Source organism: Notolepis coatsorum, assembly GCF_963971535.1.
Source record: "Notolepis coatsorum genome assembly, chromosome: 12".
Lineage (NCBI taxonomy): Eukaryota > Metazoa > Chordata > Actinopteri > Aulopiformes > Paralepididae > Notolepis > Notolepis coatsorum.
In genome coordinates, this window is record NC_140176.1 from 108247512 (window position 1) to 108267720 (window position 20209).

Here is a 20209-nt window from a genome sequence, read left to right on the forward strand (position 1 = left end):
ACAGGAGACAACGTGAGGATGTCGGGTTTGATGACGTAAACAAGTGACACTGGTAACATATACACATACTGTATATATGAAGGTGATGTGAATATGACAATAGAACAGAAAGAGCGTACGGTATGTATGAGGACGTGACAGAAACAACAGGCATGAGGACACGTGTGTGTGTGACGTGTGTGATTAATGAGAATCTGACACAAAAAAGAGACATCCAACCCCTTTCCTACAGTTGTCCCGTGGATTTTGGACTGTTTGTTTGTTTGTTTGTTTGTTTGTTTGTTTGAGTGCGTCACCCTGATCCACTCGAGACGATGGACCCATCTCAGCCGCCGCCCTCCTCCTGGAAGCAACGGCTGTGATTGGAGGATCAAGAAAAGAGGCGGGGGCTCGAGATGGGTCCATAATAGACCTGTTTGCTGTTTACAAACATACCGTGTTCGAGCCAATCAGCAATAATCAACTGAGTCATCACCGTCACGTGACCAAGTTGCCCCCTTACCTGCGCAAGCTGCTGTGCTAAAAGAAAATGACGGGGCTCAATGGAGAAACCATGACACTCCCCCGACTAAAAGTTGTTTCAAACTAAAAATGGCTGGATGTCATTTTGCCAAATCAGCAGCAGCGCGGCTGTGAGTGAGAGTCTTTCACCTCTTACACGTCTAGCTTTGGCATCATGGATTGATTGTTTAGATCGCTAGCATGGCTAACAAAAATGCAAATATATTCTAGTCTGCCCCGTTATTCTGACCAGGATTACGTTCCTTTTGCCCCACTGATGCACACCGAGTCTGACGTATACAGAGAACAGGTCTATAGGAGAGGAGAGAAGAATTACAAGATAGGAGGGGAGAGTCTCTCTCTCTCTCTCTCTCTCTCTCTCTCTCTCTCTGATTTAAAGTAAATACTAACTGGATAGTTGATGATATAAACATTTCATTTCATTATCTGAAATATTCTAAAATCATTAAGTCTGCTATAAGCCATTATCCCTTTGTAAGGCTTTGTGTGTGATTATTTTCTCACAGTACTGTGTATATATGTATGCATCAAAGGGTTAAATCAAGCATTTTTAAGTGCTTTAGAGGAAATGTCAAAATATCACAATATATATCGTGATATGGCCAAAAAATATCACGATATCATTTAGAGGCCATATCGCCCAGCCCTAGTTGAAACCACATGTGTGACTCTCTCGGCCCCCGGAACCCACCCATCTCTCTCTCTCTCTGGGCTCCATCTGCTTCACATGTCTACAGTCTCAATAAAGAGGTGACCTTCCCCCGCTGCAGACAATGCCTTGGGAGAAAAATAAACAGAATAAATAAACTCTAAAAAAGATGACCCGGACCCCGATAGCTCATTCCCTCTCTCTCTCTGATACGTCTTCCACCTCTCTGTGCTCCGAGAGAGAGAGAGAGAGAGACGTGAAAGACGTGAAGTTGCGATGTCACCAACTCACTCAACTCAGTTGGTGTGTTATTAGTCAGGTTGTGGAAGTGCTGTTTCTGTGTGTCTGTGCATCACGCACTTTGATTATATGCACTTTTACTGTCAATTGTGCCTCTATGCATTATGCACTTTACCACTTTATCGACCCGATAATTATCGTGCATCCCTAAAATAAGATAATCGATTTTTCAGCCCGCTTCTATAGCGTGCATAAGTACACATATACTATCGATAATCTAGCGTTTATTTGAAAACTATTCATAAATAGGCCGAAAAATGACAACGTGTTTTGTGTATTCCAGAATATTCCAGTAGAGGGCGTTTATCACAGAATATACATTTTTTTCTGAAACTTTCAAAAAACTAGCGTTTTTCAAAATGGTATAAAATGGAAATTAACCGATTAAAAAACAATCCGTTTCGACAATGTTGGCTGCAAACAAGTCATTGATAAGCGACGGCCATATTAGACACATAGCCATCATTTAAGATATAGTTTATGCGTTCGCAAATATGAGAGCTCTGTCATTCATGGTCAGGGCGAGGTCACGGTAGATGAAGGTCAGAGCGAGGTCACGGTAGATGAAGGTCAGAGGTCACGGTAGATGAAGGTCAGGGCGAGGTCACGAAGCAGCCTGAAGAGAAGAGAGGTAATGATACGTTCAATAGCCATCTGTTGTAAACTATGTAGGGAGAGCAAAACGTTTCGCAACCGCGAAAAACATCTAATTTGATGAAGCATCCGACACGGCAGCATGACAATGTGAAACTTGGACAGGGGTGTAAAAAGTACCCAGAAATTATACTTAAGTGAAAGTATGGGTACCGTCTCAAAATCGGCTAAAAACACACTTGAGTAAAAGTCAAAAAGTTTCTACTTTTAAATGTACTTAAGTACTAAAAAGTAAAAGTAAAAACTTTTTTTCTGACCATCTATTCTTCTGATAGCAGGTGTTTAATCAAAGATCCCCGCTTTCTAGTCTTGCACAAGGACCAATGAGCATGGGTATGGGCGGGTTCATTTTCCCTTGATGGGGATTTGATTGGCTGTTTTTAAATAAAGCGCGGCCGCAGGATTAATAACGTTAACGTTAGTTCGGCCAGAGAAACAAATACACTAATTAAAATGGTTGGACCTGCGAGACTTTGTACTTTGCAGGTCTGCGTTTTAAATGTAAGGAATAAAAAGTATGTATTTTTTCTCTGAAATGTAATTGAGTAAAAGTACAAGTATACAAACCTAATAACACTCGAGTAAAATACAAATCCCCAAAAATGGTACTTAAATATTGTAACAAAGTACAATTACTCAAGTACTTTACACCCCTGAACTTGGACACATACCAAAAACCTGACACTGACAGGAAGCCTCGACCAGAGCCAGTGATGGATGTAAACAATACCACAGAAACTGGGATCTAAGATCTAAGATCAGGAGCTCTGGGTATATCGTTGAGCAGATGTTACCCATTTCCACGGTTGGCTCGCCCTCATATCGACGCATCATAAGAGAAAATAACCCACAAAAGAGCAACATCAAGCTGCCAACAGAGAAGGCCGTGTGCCGGCTCCTCCAGAGAGAGAGAATAATGTGGTGATGGAAGCTCATCTGAAGGTCACACTCTGAGAGGTAGACTTTGTTTCCACCACAGCTGACATCTGGACAGCTAACAGAAGATAAACAGGTTGTACATTACTTTGGGGTTATCAAAAGTAACGAGAAACGTAACTAGTAAAGTAACTAATTACTTTGCTACAAAGTAATCGGCAAAGTAATTTGTATTACTTTTTAAAGGAGTAATCGGTAATAAGTAACTAATTACACATGCAACTTGCCCCAACACTGGTGATGCAGGATGACAAAACCATAGCGTGCATAGAATTGGACTATTTTCGGTGGATCCACTAGAGATAATAATTGCATCCAGAATTTCCCCGGTGACTCTACCACAGTGGTGGAAAGTAACTAAGTATTTTTACTCAAGTACTGTAAATGTAAATCTCGAGCTACTTGTACTTTACGTGAGTATTTTCATTTTAGGGAACTTTATACTTTTACTCCACTACATACATTTTAAGGGAAATATTGTACTTTTTACTCCACTACATTTATCTGAACCCATCAGCAGGGGTGTAAAGTACTTGAGTAATTGTACTTCGTTACAATACTTAAGTACTGTTTTGGGGGATTTGTACTTTACTCTAGTATTATTAGGTTTGTATACTTTGTACTTTTACTCAATTACATTTCAGAGAAAAAAAACACACTTTTTACTCCTTACATTTAAAATGCAGACCTACAAAGTACAAAGTACAAATCTCACAGGTCCAACCATTTTAATTAGTATATTTTAATTGTTTATCTGGCCGAACTAACGTTAACGTTATTAATCCTGCGACCGCAGGTAAACAGCCAATCAAATCCCCATCAATGGAACATGAACCCGCCCATACCCATGCTGATTGGTCCTTGTGCAACACTAGAAAGCGGGGATCTTTGATTAAACACCTGCTATCAGAAGAATAAACAGTCAGATCCGCATTATGCTGTGGTTAATATTGTGATATTATTCAGGGTACTCCAGTATTCTGCCTTTAATATTGTGATATTATTCAGGGTACTCCAGTATTCTGCCTTTAATATTGTGATATTATTCAGGATAATCCAATATGCTGTGGTTAATATTGTGATATTATTCAGGATACACCATTCTGTCTTTAATATTGTGATATTATTCAGGGTGCTCCAGTATTCTGTCTTTAATATTGTGATATTATTCAGTAGGGGTGCACCGATATGAAAATTGGCCACCGATACCGATACCGATTGTTCAACTAACACAATCGGCCGATACCGATACCGATACCGATAATTGTGGCAAAAAATAAGTATTTTTAATATTTTTTTTTATTTTTTTAATGAAACTACTGTATATTTGTATGTGTGTTTGTATTTGTAGGCCTCTTTACTTACTTAAAAAAGGAAACATCAAGAAATATGTTTATGGTATCACTGATCCCTCTCCCAGTATCGTCTGGCGGCCTGCAGAGGGATACTATTTTCTCAACCAGAGCTTTCAACCAATGCAATGGAACCATTCTGGCGGCCTGCAGCGGGATACTATTCTCTCAACCAGAGCTTTCAACCAATGCAATGGAACCATTTTGATTGACAGTCGATTCGGCCAATTACGCCACACCGCTAGCACCCACCTCCTGCTTACCACCAAGCGAATATTCATTTTTCTACTTCGGGGCATGCCGCCATTGATCTGCTTGTGAGAATGCGAGTCAAACTCAGAACCACAACAAGCTAATAAGTTAGCTGCCCGGCAGTGCCCGCCGACCAGCGCGCTCCACAGGATGGCCAAACGAGACACAATGATTTTACTGCAACAAATGTTATAATAAAACAAAGCCTTTCTATACATTTGTCTGGTTGAAAACTTTATTAACAGATTGCAGAATGTGTAGTTGGGTACGGAATGAGCAACGGAATGTAACCGAGCTATGCACGGCTTGCTTGCTATCTTCGGGTAAATACTATGCTGATGTAATTGAACGTGTAACTAACTATAATAACGTTAATGCCACAAAACGAATGTTTGTGTCATTTTAACAGCAGATACTTTCTTAAATGCCATCCTCCCGACAGAGCGGTGTTGATGGGGAGCTCTGATGGATTCGCTTGGTTGTGTTATTACATTAGCATTGAACAGCTAACCGAAAGCTAGGGTTAACTAATGTTAAAGGTTTAGCCATAACGTTACGTTGGCTAAAGTTGGGGCTATTCTTAATCCAGTAATAATGGCTGCAGACCTGCAAGCAAAGTACAGCAAGTTGGCAAAGGAGTATTCCAACGTAAATCACATTTTCACCAGTAACGTTAGTCGTCTGCCTCCCGGCTATGAACGGACTCGGAGTAATGCCTTGCTGCTATGGGTAATAATAATATGCTGATGTTATTGTCCGTGTAACACTAACTATATAACGTTAATGCCACAAAACGAATGCCTTGTTAATCATAAATAGTAACTTTGATGCAGTAGCTTGTGTGTGTGTGGGGCGGACGGCGGGCGTTGTGCAGGTAGGTCGCGAGTGAATTTTTTTTTTTTTGTCTTGACGCTACACAAATGGATGGTTAGTTATCGGCGACTGCTATCGGCACATTTGAGCTTATCGGCCGATAGGCCGATAGCAGTCAACAAGGCACTTATCGGCCGATACCGATACCCGACCGATATATCGGTGCACCCCTATTATTCAGGGTACTCCAGTATTCTGCCTTTAATATTGTGATATTATTCAAGATAATCCAGTATGCTGTGGTTAATATTAGAGATGTTCCGATACCATTTTTCCCTTTCCGATCCGATTCCGATACCTAAGCTTTGGGTATCGGCCGATACCGATATTTATCCGATACCAGTGCATAAAAAAAAAGAAATAAAAAATATTATATAAATTATATTTTTTTTTTTTTTTTTTACGGATACTGTTATACTGTGTTTTAGTAATAACTAGAAAGTAATGGTATTTATTCAACAACAGGTGATTGTATAGATTTGTATTAGTATCATTAATCAATGAGTATGGGCTACAGCACTGCAGATATACCCTACTCCAATGATCCACACGGACATTAAACGGTGTTGCACTCGCTACTCAGTGGCTCTGCAGATATACCCTATTCAGTCTGTAAGCTAGTGGCAGATAGAACGTTCATGTTGTGATTTTTGATGCAAAATAAATATTCAACATTCTCTTTTGAAACTCCGCCTCAGACTCTTATCCTTTGGCACTTGCTGTACTTTGCTTGCAGGTCTGCAGCCATTATTGCTGGATTATGCACCAACTTTAGACACGGTAACGTTATCAAGCTAAGCTAACTGACCTAGCTCGTCTTCCCGCATTGACATTTGATAACGTTAGTAATAGTCAGCTAACGCTAGTCCGTAGCTACTTAACTTAAATACAATTCACCGTGGGTGCATTATTGTTGATAGACGGTCACGGACAGTGTTAGGTCCTGGAGAAAGGACAGGCGATCATCTGATTTGATGTAACGTTAAAGCGGATGTTGTTCCAACTAGCTATCTTTCCAGCTAATGCTATCATAACACCAGCCAAACACATCCCGATTCCCGTCCGAGCTCCCCATCACACCGCACTGTCGGGGACAATGGAATTTAAGAAAGTGTATCTGCTGTTAAAATGACACAGCATCACACTTTAAAACATGTTCATTTTATAATCCTCACTCTCCGCAGGACTCGGCAGGAGATAAATTACATCATGGGATCGGAGGCTAGAATTTACGTGTACTCGCCGATACCGATACCAGCATTTTAGGCAGTATCGGCGGCATTTCCGATACTGGTATCGGTATCGGAACAACTCTAGTTAATATTGTGATATTATTCAGGGTACTCCAGTATTCTGCCTTTAATATTGTGATATTATTCAGGGTACTCCAGTATTCTGCCTTTAATATTGTGATATTATTCAGGGTACTCCAGTATTCTGTCTTTAATATTGTGATATTATTCAGGGTACTCCAGTATTCTGCCTTTAATATTGTGATATTATTCAAGATAATCCAGTATGCTGTGGTTAATATTGTGATATTATTCAGGGTACACCATTCTGTTTTTAATAGTGTGATATTATTCATGCTGTGAATGCCGTCCATGTTAGTTTACCTTCAATGGAGAAGTGCATTAAATAATTTTAATGCAAAAAAAAGTGTCCTCCGTTCTTTCATTTCAGCATCGTCTATCGCAGAACACGTTCCATTGTGGGCCGGGTGTCTGCTTGGTTTCATTCCAGCCTTGCCTAAACACCAGCTGATGATTTCACTAATTGGCTCACCTCTTCAACTAACTCACCTGGTGCAATGTGTAGTTAAAATGAAAACTTGGCCCACGATGGAATGAGTTTGAGACGCCTGGTCTATCCCTTTAAAAAAAATTACTTTTACTTTTTAGTACTTAACACTTTGAGTGCCAGCAATGCGCTTTGTCGTTAGTTCATGCCGACCGTTGAGTGCCGCCAACGCTATATAGTATATAGCGTTTGTTTGTCGTATTTTTTTTTATTGGCGATTTGAATTCATATAGTGTTGCAGACTCTCTCTGAGCTCAATTGGGAAGATACCGCCCCCTATCGTCTCTCCCTGTGCAACTGCACCCCTTTAGTTTAGACTGATGATGGGGGGGGGGGGGGGGGGCAGTTTCCTCATTTTACTTTTCAGTCAAGCCAACTGAAGAATCCATTGTGATTGCCGGCCCGGAAAACGCGTGGATTATGTATTTACAGTACCCAACGCTGAATCAATAAACGCGATCGATATTTGGAATGGCGATCAGGAATTGGAATAATCTTTTTGGATAACATCTGATCTGGTAAGGAATTTATTTTACCAGTCTTAGGATAATCAGAGCTATTTTCACAGAGATATCAGCGTTTGCCCTATGCGTGTGTGTGTGTGCGATCAGGAAATGAGAGAATCGATATTTCAGCCCGCTTCTATAGCGTGCATAAGTACACATATACTATCGATAATCTAGGCCGAAAAATTACAACGTTTGTGTATGCCAGAATATTCCAGTAAATGCAAATCACGGAATCTTTATATTTTCCTTGAAAACGAGGGCTTTTCAAAATGCTATAAAACGGAAATGAAGCGATTAAAAAACAATCCGTTTCGACAATGTTGACTGCAAACAAGTCATTGATAAACGACGGGCAGATTAGACACAGCCATAAGCCATAATTTAAGACCGAGATTATGGACCACATACCACTTTAATATAACCTTTAATCAGAGCAGCGTAACTGCACCACATACCACTTTAATATAACCTTTAATCAGAGCAGCGTAACTGCACCATATACCACTTTAACATAACCTTTAATCAGAGCAGCATCACTGGACCACATACCACTTTAACACAACCTTTAATCAGAGCAGCATCACTGGACCACATACCACTTTAACATTTATCAGAGCAGCATAACTGGACCACATACCACTTTAACATAACCTTTAATCAGAGCAGCATCACTGGACCACATACCACTTTAACATAACCTTTAATCAGAGCAGCATAACTGGACCACATACCACTTTAACATAACCTTTAATCAGAGCAGCATCACTGGACCATATACCACTTTAACATAACCTTTAATCAGAGCAGCATAACTGGACCACATACCACTTTAACATGACCTTTAATCAGAGCAGCATAACTGGACCACATACCACTTTAACATAACCTTTAATCAGAGCAGCATAACTGGACCACATACCACTTTAACATCACCTTTAATCAGAGCAGCATAACTGGACCACATACCACTTTAACATCACCTTTAATCAGAGCAGCATAACTGGACCACATACCACTTTAACATCACCTTTAATCAGAGCAGCATAACTGGACCACATACCACTTTAACATAACCTTTAATCAGAGCAGCATCACTGGACCATATACCACTTTAACATAACCTTTAATCAGAGCAGCATAACTGGACCACATACCACTTTAACATAACCTTTAATCAGAGCAGCATAACTGGACCACATACCACTTTAACATAACCTTTAATCAGAGCAGCATAACTGGACCACATACCACTTTAACATAACCTTTAATCAGAGCAGCATAACTGGACCACATACCACTTTAACATCACCTTTAATCAGAGCAGCATAACTGGACCACATACCACTTTAACATAACCTATAGAGGTCAATGGATACACAAACGTCATGTAGAATGTGTACTTTTACTTCGGATACTTGTGTACATTCAATAACAAATACTTCTCTACTTTTACTTAAGTAGAATTTGAAGAAGGACTTTTACCAGAGTACTCATTTATCTGGGTATTTGTACTTTTACTTAAGTAAAGGAACTGTGTACTTCTTCCTCCACCGCGCTCCCACCTTGAGGAAGACCCCACAGGACGACTAGCATCGCCTGAGCCTCGTTTGAGTTTCATCATCATCTTCATTATCATTTTATCTTTTAGAACTGTATATATAGTCATCTTTATTTTAGTCATCTTATTTTATTCTATGGTAAATGTATTGCATTTTTAATTATTATTGGAAGCTGCTATAGTCGAGGGACCACAATAAATAGATTTTCACTCGTATTGCTGTAAAGTACTGAAATGAGTGACAATAAAGGAATCTGAATGTGAATTATCATTCTATTTTTACATCTGTATGTTTAGGTTAGGATGGGGAGTGGGGAGTGAGGTTTCCACCGAGGCGACAGGTTATGGTTTAAGTGAAGAGTTTATGAAGGTTTATAACTAAATAATTTCAGGCGAACATTAAGATGATGACCTCAGCAGGCATTGCTGATTGGCCACACTCGCCAATCACCGTGCGGGTGGAAAGAACGCGTCAGTGACACCGGTCAAGTGACAGGTGTTCGTCAAGCGGTTGCTAAGGTAACGCAGTGCTGTTTGTTTGCGCGCGACGCGCGTGTATAAGTGTCAAGTCTACAAGGTCTGTATTCACACTCACGTCTACAGCGGCTCACGTTCAAACCGCCGACTCAAGACGTCAGTCAGGCTAATGCCTTCTAGGGACAAGTTAATTTATATGAAAATATATATAATTCATTTTTTTATAAATTGTTTTTAAAGTGAAGCAAACCATTCATATTTAATAAATGTTTATATTTAGCCTAGATTTCATAGCCTAATCGATCTAAAAGATGCACATGCTACTGTTTCTGTTTGTTTATTAAAACCGGTTGATGGGCCAATGCAATGCTGTCATTATTATAGGCTACGATGGTGAATGGTGTCATTTTGATTTATTGTCGGGCAGCTGAGCCGATCAACGTTCTGAAGGATTATCTGAAGTGCCTATTTATGTGCAATACCCTTTGATTTGAATGATCCGTTCTATTAAAAAGAATAACTGAATTTAACTGAAACTGAAAATAACAATTTCGTGTATACATTTATTTTTGGGGGGGGGGGGTCGAATCTTCTAATTTTCGGTCTTAAGAACAGTAGACTATTAGTTCAAACCACTGACTCAGAGAGGTCAGTCAGGCAAGTGCCTTCACTCTTGAAAAGGACCAAAACAACCAACAACAACAACAACAAACAATCTCTCTGCTTACACTGCAATTACAGAAGTGAGGGACCTGTAATCTGAAGTGTCACCAGACACAACAACAACCGCACACTATGGAAGCATGATATCATATTGCCCGCGGTGTGATGTGATGTGATGTGGCTGAGGCCTCTGGCCATTACCACTGTTCCCACGGGTCGCCAAGGTTAGACAACTGATACGGGCCGAGGAAATCACTGTCGCAGACTAAACTGGAGAAAATAACGTCACTGAATAACGTCACAGAGAGAGGGAGAGAGGTGTGGGGGGCGAGAACGAGAGACAGAACAGGCATATGGTACGAGAAAGACACAGGAAGGAAGGAAGGAAGAAAGAAAGAAAGAAAGAAAGAAAGAAAGAAAGAAAGAAAGAAAGAAAGAAAGAAAGAAAGAAAGAAAGAAAGAAAGAAAGAAAGAAAGAAAGAAAGAAAGAAAGAAAGAAAGAAAGAAAGAAAGAAAGAAAGAAAGAAAGAAAGAAAGAAAGAAAGAACGTTTCGGACACGATCAAGATGATCTGAGTGAGAACACATCAGATTTCAGGTTTTCACCAACTAAATATTTTATATTTACAAGTGATAGAAAACCTGGGACTAAAGTTTTGCATCCAGCATTATTATTATTCCAGATCATAAATAACACAGTTTTGCCTTCCCTCCCCATAAGATTTATTTCACCCGAGAAACCCGCTTGCATCCCCAACATAGTCCTGAATGGGTAACAAAATAAACGTTTGTGGAAAACGTAACCCCAGGGAGCAGCTCTTGCCGCATGGGTTATAAAAGAATGTTTAGAATCACACAGAACTTCATGAAGCACCCTTATCTGTCGCACCACAGGTTACAATAGCTTGGTGAACCCCCCCCCCCCGTGTGGCACACTTCTCAGGTCCCTACTGGCCAATTGGAATGCAGCCCTTATCTGACATTTTGCAGGGAGATTCTGCATTCTAAAGGGTTGTCAGGGGAGAGATATGGCCACTGGGTTCCAATTTCACCTCTGCCTCGCATGCCATCATGTGATGGACAGGTGTTTCCTCCAATCAGGTTTCACTTCTTCTGCCCTGCTGAATTTATGGCACGGGCGGGGGGGGGGGGGGTGGCAGGGGGGGGAAGTGAGCCCTAGTTACACAACAGAAACCCATCGCTTTGCAATCCTGAGGGGGTGAAATGTTGATGTTGTTCAAATGAGTTTGTGTGGCTCTCTGCACCCCTCCTGCCCTTCCTGTTTATCTCCGTGTAGTGGCACACATGGTGCGGTGCATTTGTGTCATGGGGATGGTGTGTGTATGTAGAAGCGGTGTGTGTCTGTGTGTGTGTGTGTGTCATGGTGATGGTGTGTGTATGTAGAAGCGGTGTGTGTCTGTGTGTGTGTGTGGTGATGGTGTGTGTATGTAGAAGCGGTGTGTGTCTGTGTGTGTGTGTGTGGTGATGGTGTGTGTAGAGCTGCCGCGGTATTGATGTTTTCCTTACCGCACACATTTGCAAAATATTTCCTACCGCCGCGGTTATTACCGCACGCACACAAAAAATTAAAAAAAAAAAGTTTGAATGCATTTTTAGTAGTAGTCTACTCTTTATAGCATATAGCCTGCCTCTAGTCTAAATGTCTATCTTTAGAGGATGACTTTGCAGCATGAATATTGTTTGGGATTCGGCAAGCACGCATTAGTTATTGAAAGTGAAACACGGATTCGAAGTTTCCCCTCTGCGCAGTTCACTCGGTGTCGCGGGCAGGGGTGGTTACCCCCCCGACCCTTTCTTATTATTATTACTATAAAGTTACTACTTTATAATAAAGGCATTCGTTTGGTGGCATTAACATTATATAGTTATACGTTCAATAACATCAGCGTATTTACCGGACCATATCAAGGCAAGCAATACTCTATTCATATCTCAGTTCCTTTCTTTGCTCAGAGCGTGCTGAGTTGTCCCATTCTGCGGTCTGTTAATAAAGTTTTCAATCAGACAAGTGTATAGAACGAAGGGCTTTTATTATAACATTCGTTGCAGACAGTAAAATCATTATGTCTCGTTTAGTACTCCTGAAGAGCGATGGTAGTCCACTCCGGCGGAGAGTTAAAGCTAACGTTATTAGCCGTGTTGTGATGAGCTGACATTCAGGACGTAAAAAACGTGTGACGCGTCTCTCTTCTGACCAATCAGTGGTCTGCAATGTTTCACGTGACTTTTCTGGTACCCAATAGGGTCGCTTGGAACCTCGATGGAGGAGTAGGGTATATCTGCAGAGCCGCAAGCCCAACGAGAGGAGGGTAATTTATTATTATTATTATAAAAAACAGCGGTGACGCGGTATTCAGCCTACTCTGCGGTGGCCGTGATGTAACAGCGATACCGCGGTAATGCGGTAATCGCGGCAGCTCTAGGTGTGTGTATCTAGAAGCTGTGAGTGTGTATGTCTCTGTGTGTGTCTGTGTCTCTCTGTGTGTCTCTCTGTGTGTCTGTGTCTCTCTGTGTGTCTCTCGGTGTGTCTGTCTCTCTCTGTGTGTCTCTCTGTCTCTCTGTGTGTCTGTGTCTCTCGTCTCTCTGTCTCTGTGTGTCTCTCTGTGTGTCTCTCTGTCTCTCTGTGTGTCTGTGTCTCTGTGTCTCTCTGTGTGTCTGTGTCTCTCTGTCTCTCTGTGTGTCTGTGTCTCTCTGTCTCTCTGTGTCTCTGTGTGTCTGTGTCTCTCTGTCTCTCTGTGTGTCTGTGTCTCTCTGTCTCTCTGTGTGTCTGTGTCTCTCTGTCTCTCTGTGTGTCTGTGTCTCTCTGTGTGTCTGTGTCTCTCTGTCTCTCTGTGTGTCTGTGTCTCTCTGTCTCTCTGTGTGTCTGTGTCTCTCTGTCTCTCTGTGTGTCTGTCTCTCTCTGTGTGTCTGTGTCTCTCTGTCTCTCTGTGTGTCTGTGTCTCTCTGTCTCTCCGTCTCTCTGTGTCTCTCTGTGTGTCTGTGTCTCTCTGTCTCTCTGTGTGTCTGTGTCTCTCTGTGTGTCTGTGTCTCTCCGTCTCTCTGTGTGTCTGTGTCTCTCTGTCTCTCTGTGTGTCTGTGTCTCTCCGTCTCTCTGTGTGTCTGTGTGTCTGTCTCTCTCTGTGTGTCTGTGCGAATTGTCTGTGTCTTGTTTACCTGCTTGGTGTTACATTTCTGTGTTGTGTGTGCATGTAGACAGTTTGTGTGTGTGTGTGTGCATGCATGCCCGTATACAATGTATTGTATCCTGTGTACCTAATTGCCTTCTCAAGAGAATTTGACTCATCTGGTTAACCTTACACCGTCTGTCTGTGTGTCCGTGTCCGTGTGTATGTAGTGTGTGTGTGTGTGTGTGTCCGTGTGTGTATGTAGTGTGTGTGTGTGTGTGTGTGTGTGTGTATGTAGTGTGTGTGTGTGTGTGTGTCCGTGTGTGTATGTAGTGTGTGTGTGTGTGTGTGTGTGTGTGTGTGTGTGTGTATGTAGTGTGTGTGTGTGTGTGTATGTAGTGTGTGTGTGTGTGTATGTAGTGTGCGTGCGGTGCCTCTCACCTGGGGATGGTGACACACTTGGTGTTGCCGCTCTGCGTGCTCAGGCTCTTCTCCAGCTCGTCCAGCTGCCCCGTCTTCTTCAGCTTCTTCACCAGGCTCTTCACCGCCTTCTCGCACCACTTGTCCTCCTGGCCGCTGTTCTGTGCCCCACCGATGCCCCCCGCCCCTGCGCCCCCCGAGCCCCCCGTCGTCTGAGTCTTCTTCCATCCCAGGAGGCGCTTGACCACGGGGGGCGTGAACGGCAGGATGGAGGACATGGCGCCAGGCCGGGCCGGGCCGTCTGCACAGCGAAGGTCGCTCGCAGGAGAGGCCTATATACTGGGACGGGCCTGTAGGTTCTGCTAGCCTCTCCTCGTGTGAGAGAGAGAGAGAGAGAGAGAGAGAGAGAGAGAGAGAGAGAGAGAGAGAGAGAGCTGGCGGGTTCTCTAAGGGTCGACTAAAGGCAGCGGACGTAGGGCGGGGACGGTAGGCGACCGATCTGTAAGCCTACTGGGTGAAAAAAAAATAAGGGGGTATGAGGGTTCGACAAAACCTACAGGAGTTTAAACGTCGCTGCAAAGAGAGTAGGCCTTTCAGGTGATGATGATGACGATGAAGAGGAGGAGGAGGAGAAGGTTGTCGGGGACGAGCCCGTTCTGCAGCCCCGGCGTAAACACAGGGTGGTGAAGTCAGTCGGCTGGTTTGCTCAAGACGATGAGGAAGAGAAAACAAGATGAGAGAGAAAGGAGGAGGGGGGGGGGGAGGAGGAGGAGGTCAGGAGCAACCTGAGGAAACACAAGACACGCACGTTAAACAAACACAGCGTCACGCTCTTCAGAACCCCCACCAGCCCCAGGAAATACACCACTATAATCCAATCAGTGCCGACGTGAGCTCAAAAAACAATATCCTTCAGAGACCCACCCAGTATAGTACCCATATTTAGATAAGACTGGGTCTCACAACCTGCATGTGACCCACTTGGTACGAAGCCAGGACCGGGCTTTTGAGGCTCGTTCTTGCTCAAAACTCAACAGTTCACGAGGCACACACTCTTATCACAGACATTCTGATATAGATGACCGATCAGAAGACAGTTTGTCAAAGCTGGAGAGAGGTCTGACTCTGAAGCAGGGACAAACCATCACACGCTCATCCAATTTCCAAGCAGCCAGCAACCTTCTAAGAATTGAATTCACCGGGCTTAACCCTTGGACTACTTAAGTACGGAGTTAGCAGGTCCCCCACTCAGACATGGCTTCTAAAATAGCCAGACAATTCCTGAAGAGCATTAGTCAACTTAAATATGCCAAGGTAGGCTAATCTGTTTTTGTCACATGCGAAAACCGCAGGTGACAAAACGCAAAAGGGACAATTCTACCGGAGAGGGTTTGATTGATTGATTGAAAATTGTATTAACAGATTGCAGAATGGGTACAATACAGTACGGCTCAATACACACAATTGTTAAGGGGATGCAGACCAGAGAAAGACTTTCGTCTTGTTTACATCAGGGTCTCCCATTTTCAATTCATAGTGACATGACATACATACAGATAGACAGTACTGCTACATCTAGACATGATTTATGACATACCAGATCTACATACAAAAAGAGTCTAAGAACAAGAGGATATACATTTGATCATCATCATCACTGTATATCACTACTAGCCCGTAGTAAGTCGAAAGTGACGAGTAAAACGTTATAATGCAAGCCCACTGAACAACAGGGGGGGAAGTACCCATCTATACTCTCTCAAATTGTTGCCTTTATTGACTACAACTTGCCACTGTGTTGGTGCGTGGAGCCCTGTGTGTGGAGGCGACTGTCCAACAACAACACAGTGGCAAGTTGTAGGACAATAAAAGGCAACAATTTGAGAGTCTATAGATTGATTGATTGATTGAAAACTGTATTAACAGATTGCAGAATGGGTACAATACAGTACGGTTCAATACACACAATTGTTAAGGGGATGCAGACCAGAGAAAGACGTTCGTCTTGTTTACATCAGGGTCCCCCATTTTCAATTCATCATAAGACGGGTACATGTGGCCGAGCTGCCTTGTTGTGGCCCCATCCAATTATTATAGTCCAGGTAAGTTAGCACACACACACACACACACACACACACACACAAGCAGTTTGGGGGACTAAAATAGGTCACGTACGATAGACGGTCGATGAGCAAATAAAAACATGTATGTATATAATATAACGTCTATGTATATACACAAGTCATCTGCATACCAAAGTGAATTGTTCAGGTTTCTTTTGTCTACAGATGACTGACAGCCCCCCCCCCCCCCCCCATAGCCAGCTTGCTACTTTGTATCACAGACAAATAAACACGTCTGTTAGATGTTCGCCGCCAGCGAAGCCTTGTTGTTTGGACTTCAGAGTCTAAAAGGCCACTTACCGGACAGAGAGGTGGTTAAAGGTGACAACACTCTATCTGGAAATAGCCTTATCCGTCCATGTGAATGCATCTAAATAAGACTTTTAACTGTGTTTTCCTCCTCTCTCTCTCTCTCTCTCTCCCTCTCTCTCTCACGACGAGCCGCCGGGATGATGGCCCTCCTTCATTCTCTCACAGCTCAACCAAACGTGCTGCCGTGACGTCACTCACACTACATACAAGCTGGTGGCGTGGAGCCTTCTTTCCGGTCCCGCCTCCTCCGTCCGCGGCATTGGCCGCAGCGTCTGGGATTTTAGGAAGCCACCAATCAGAGAGCGTCTCCGCAAAATGCGGCTATGAAAAAGAAAATAACGCAGACACGATAAGCTCCTCACGCGATACGCTGCTTCCATTGGCGGAGGTCTGTGGCCGTCAACGCGGGTTCACGTCGTGCGTAAAGGATTGATTGATTGATTGATTGATTGATTGATTGATTGATTGATTGATTGATTGATTGATTGATTGATTGATTGATTGATTGATTGATTGATTGATTGATTGATTGATCGATCGATTGATCGATTGAAAAGTTTATTAACAGATTGCAGAATGGGTACAATACAGTACAGCTCAATACACACACTTGTTAAGGGGATGCAGACCAGAGAAAGACTTTCGTATTGTTTACATCAGGGTCCCCCATTTTCAATTCATCATGACATTTATGACATACATTACATACAGATAGACAGTACTGCTACATCTATACATTTATGACATACCAGATTTGCAAATACAGTACTGTTTGTGTCAAATGAGTCTAAAAAAGAGAGTATATACATTTGACGAAGAAACTGTTCATTGGAGGAGGTTGGTAGGTGTTAAAGTTAGAGGTTCTATGTAGGATTGCAAGTAACTGTCTAACTGTATTTAACTGTTTCCACTGACTGTACATAACTGTTTCCACTAGAGGGTGCTATAGGCGGAGCCGCTAATGCTACCACCAGGTGGAGAGTATTTAAAGAGATGTCTCCTCCCTCTCTACCTCTTTCCCACCTGCCTCTCACGGAGAGGAGAACTCATGCGCTGCTGCTTTACCATGCAAATAATAAACCACGCTGATTAATGGCTGAAGGTAGAAACCATGCCTCTTGACCACATTATTGTCGCCCCATAGCCAGACTCTGTCAACAGGTTATGGGCCCAGATCACGCCTTGGCGAAATAATAAGGGTAGCAAGTTTAGCTGAAGTATAGGCTAGGTTAGCGCCGGGAGCACCGCGTGGCTAGACGCTAGGCCAACAAGAGCTAAAGCTACACCTACCATCAACCAAGAGGATGGCGACCAAGGGAAGGAGCAAATGGCCCTCATTCAATGGAAAGGCAGAGGACTACGAGCTCTGGGAAGAGCGCATGTTATGCTGCATGCACGGTGTGGGACTGAAGACAACGATCTTGACGGCCCCCACGGGAGACCTGACGGCGGAAGTGTAACGGACGTTCTGCCCGTGAATTCTTTCTGCGTTGTGTTCTGTGATGTGAGGCTTAGGGATGAGTCGGCACACGTGGACACTTTCAATCATTTATTGGTGAATCTGCAATGGAGACCACCTGCATGGAAACAAATGGTGGATACACAAAAGGAAACAGCGTCAACACATGTGCTCTCAGTCATGTCTCTCACGTTGGGCTCGTGTCGTAAACTCCATAAACAATATATTGCACAATAAACACATATTAAGGCACAATAAACACATATCAAGACACATACCTGCATGGAAACGAATGGTGGATACACAAAAGGAAACAGCGTCAACACATGTGCTCTCAGTCATGTCTGTGGACAGAGAACACTAGTTAACTATATTGCCTCGGTGAAATACACCGACTAAGACCTTCAATTGTGCATATTATATAACCACACCGTTCGTACCAACACTATCAAGTAATTATTATCTATCAACATTCAAGTCATATACAAAATATATACACAACAGTATGAAACACAATACCGCGACGCACCACAACAATAGACATACCTCTCACGTTGGGCTCGTGTCGTAAACTGAACCCAAACCGGAAGGCTGCTCCTAACACGCGCGAATACCTGACCCGGAAGTGCTACACTCTTGAACGTGAACTTTCCAAGTTATGTTCAAATAAAAGTGCCTTTGGTATAAAGAAATAATAAATAATAATAACCACTTGGAGACATTTGTAAACAGGATTTGATAACATTTCAATCCTTAATAAAATAATAAACAATAGTAACCACTTGGAGACATTTATAAACAGGATTTGGTGACATTTCAAACCTTAAATAATAATAATAAACAATGTTCAATTGACCTGGTTACAGAAGCACAAGCCCTGGACGACAAGCGTAATGCAGACGCATACTGTGAGTTAGCGCCACTGCTCGACGACACAAGCTTGGGGATGATATTCCGCGACACTAAAGACAAAGGCCGAGAAAGCCTGGGGGTGTTGAGAGAACATTATATCGGGCAAGGAAGACCCAGAGTCGTGGCCCTCTACATAACACTAACAGCACTGAAGAAGGGGCACACTGAGACTGTGACCGAATACGTCAACAGAGCGGAGCAGATCACGACGCCATTGAGGAGTGCAGGAGAAGCACCAAGCGATGGGCTAATGATGGCGATGGTGATGAGGGACTACCGGAGCTGTACAAACCGTTCACACTCCTGGTAACACACGGTTCAGCGGACATGACGCTGGGAAAGTTCAAGGCCAAGTTACGAAACTTCGAGGCTTCAGAAGATACCCACCCAGCCGCCGCGGAGGCGGGAGAGAGGGTGCTGAAGCGACGCCAAGGGAGAAGACCAGGCCCACGGCGGAGCTGGCGTGTTGGCGATGCGGAGAGAAAGGCCATCGGAGAGGCGACTGCACAAAGACTGTCTGGTGTAGCTTCTGCAAATCCACGGGGCATACAGACAGAGCGTGCATGAAGAAACACGACCAGAGCGCGCGATATGCACATGGACAAGATGACGGCCATGGACGAGACGGCGGCTACGGACAAGATGGCGGCTGTAGACAAGATGGCGGCGACGGTCAACATGAGACGGATCAAGACGACGGAGTAACGGGACAAGAAGACTTCGCTTTCGGGGCGCGGACAGCGTGCGTCGCCAGGCCGGCGCAGCTGCAGCGGGCCCAGAGGAAGGGACTGATCGTGGACACAGGCGCGTCGTCCCACGTCATCAACGACAGGAGTCGGTTCAAGAACTTTGACAACACTTTCCACCCGGAGAGACACAGCATGGAGCTGGCAGACGGGAAGCGCACCTACGGGTTGGCGCAAGCGAGAGGGGACGCACAGGTATGCCTCACAGACAGTGGGGGGCGCCGGTGTACAGTGACGTTAAAGAACGCTCTCTACGTACCATCGTTCCCACAAGGACTATTCTCTGTAATAGCTGCTACTGCAAACGGTGCCAAAGTATTCTTCGATAAAGGTAAAAATTTTCTTGTAGAGCCTGACGGTACACGGTTTAATATAAAGATGTACCAGAGAATGTATTATCTGCAAACAGAGTGTAATGACAACGACAAGTGTAATGATAATAATGATATGTGTAGCGTGACGGTCAGTCACGATATTCAGACATGGCATGAGATTATGGGTCATAGTAATTACGAGGATTTACTGAAACTGCAAGCAGTGACAGAAGGCATGCACATTGAAGGTGAAA

At 43.4% G+C, this 20209-nt stretch overlaps 1 protein-coding gene across 1 annotated transcript in view; it reads right to left on the minus strand.

Moving 5' to 3' along the window:
* Positions 1-14367, minus strand: part of LOC311238370 (mothers against decapentaplegic homolog 2-like) — a gene marked incomplete at both ends in the record, with an annotated part of 40711 nt that extends 26344 nt beyond the window's left edge. Inside the window, one exon of the mRNA XM_084326403.1 lies at positions 14111-14367. Coding sequence (XP_084182529.1) covers positions 14111-14367 — 257 coding nt within the window. The remainder of the gene's footprint in view (positions 1-14110) is intronic.
* Between the last annotated feature and the right edge of the window lie 5842 nt (positions 14368-20209).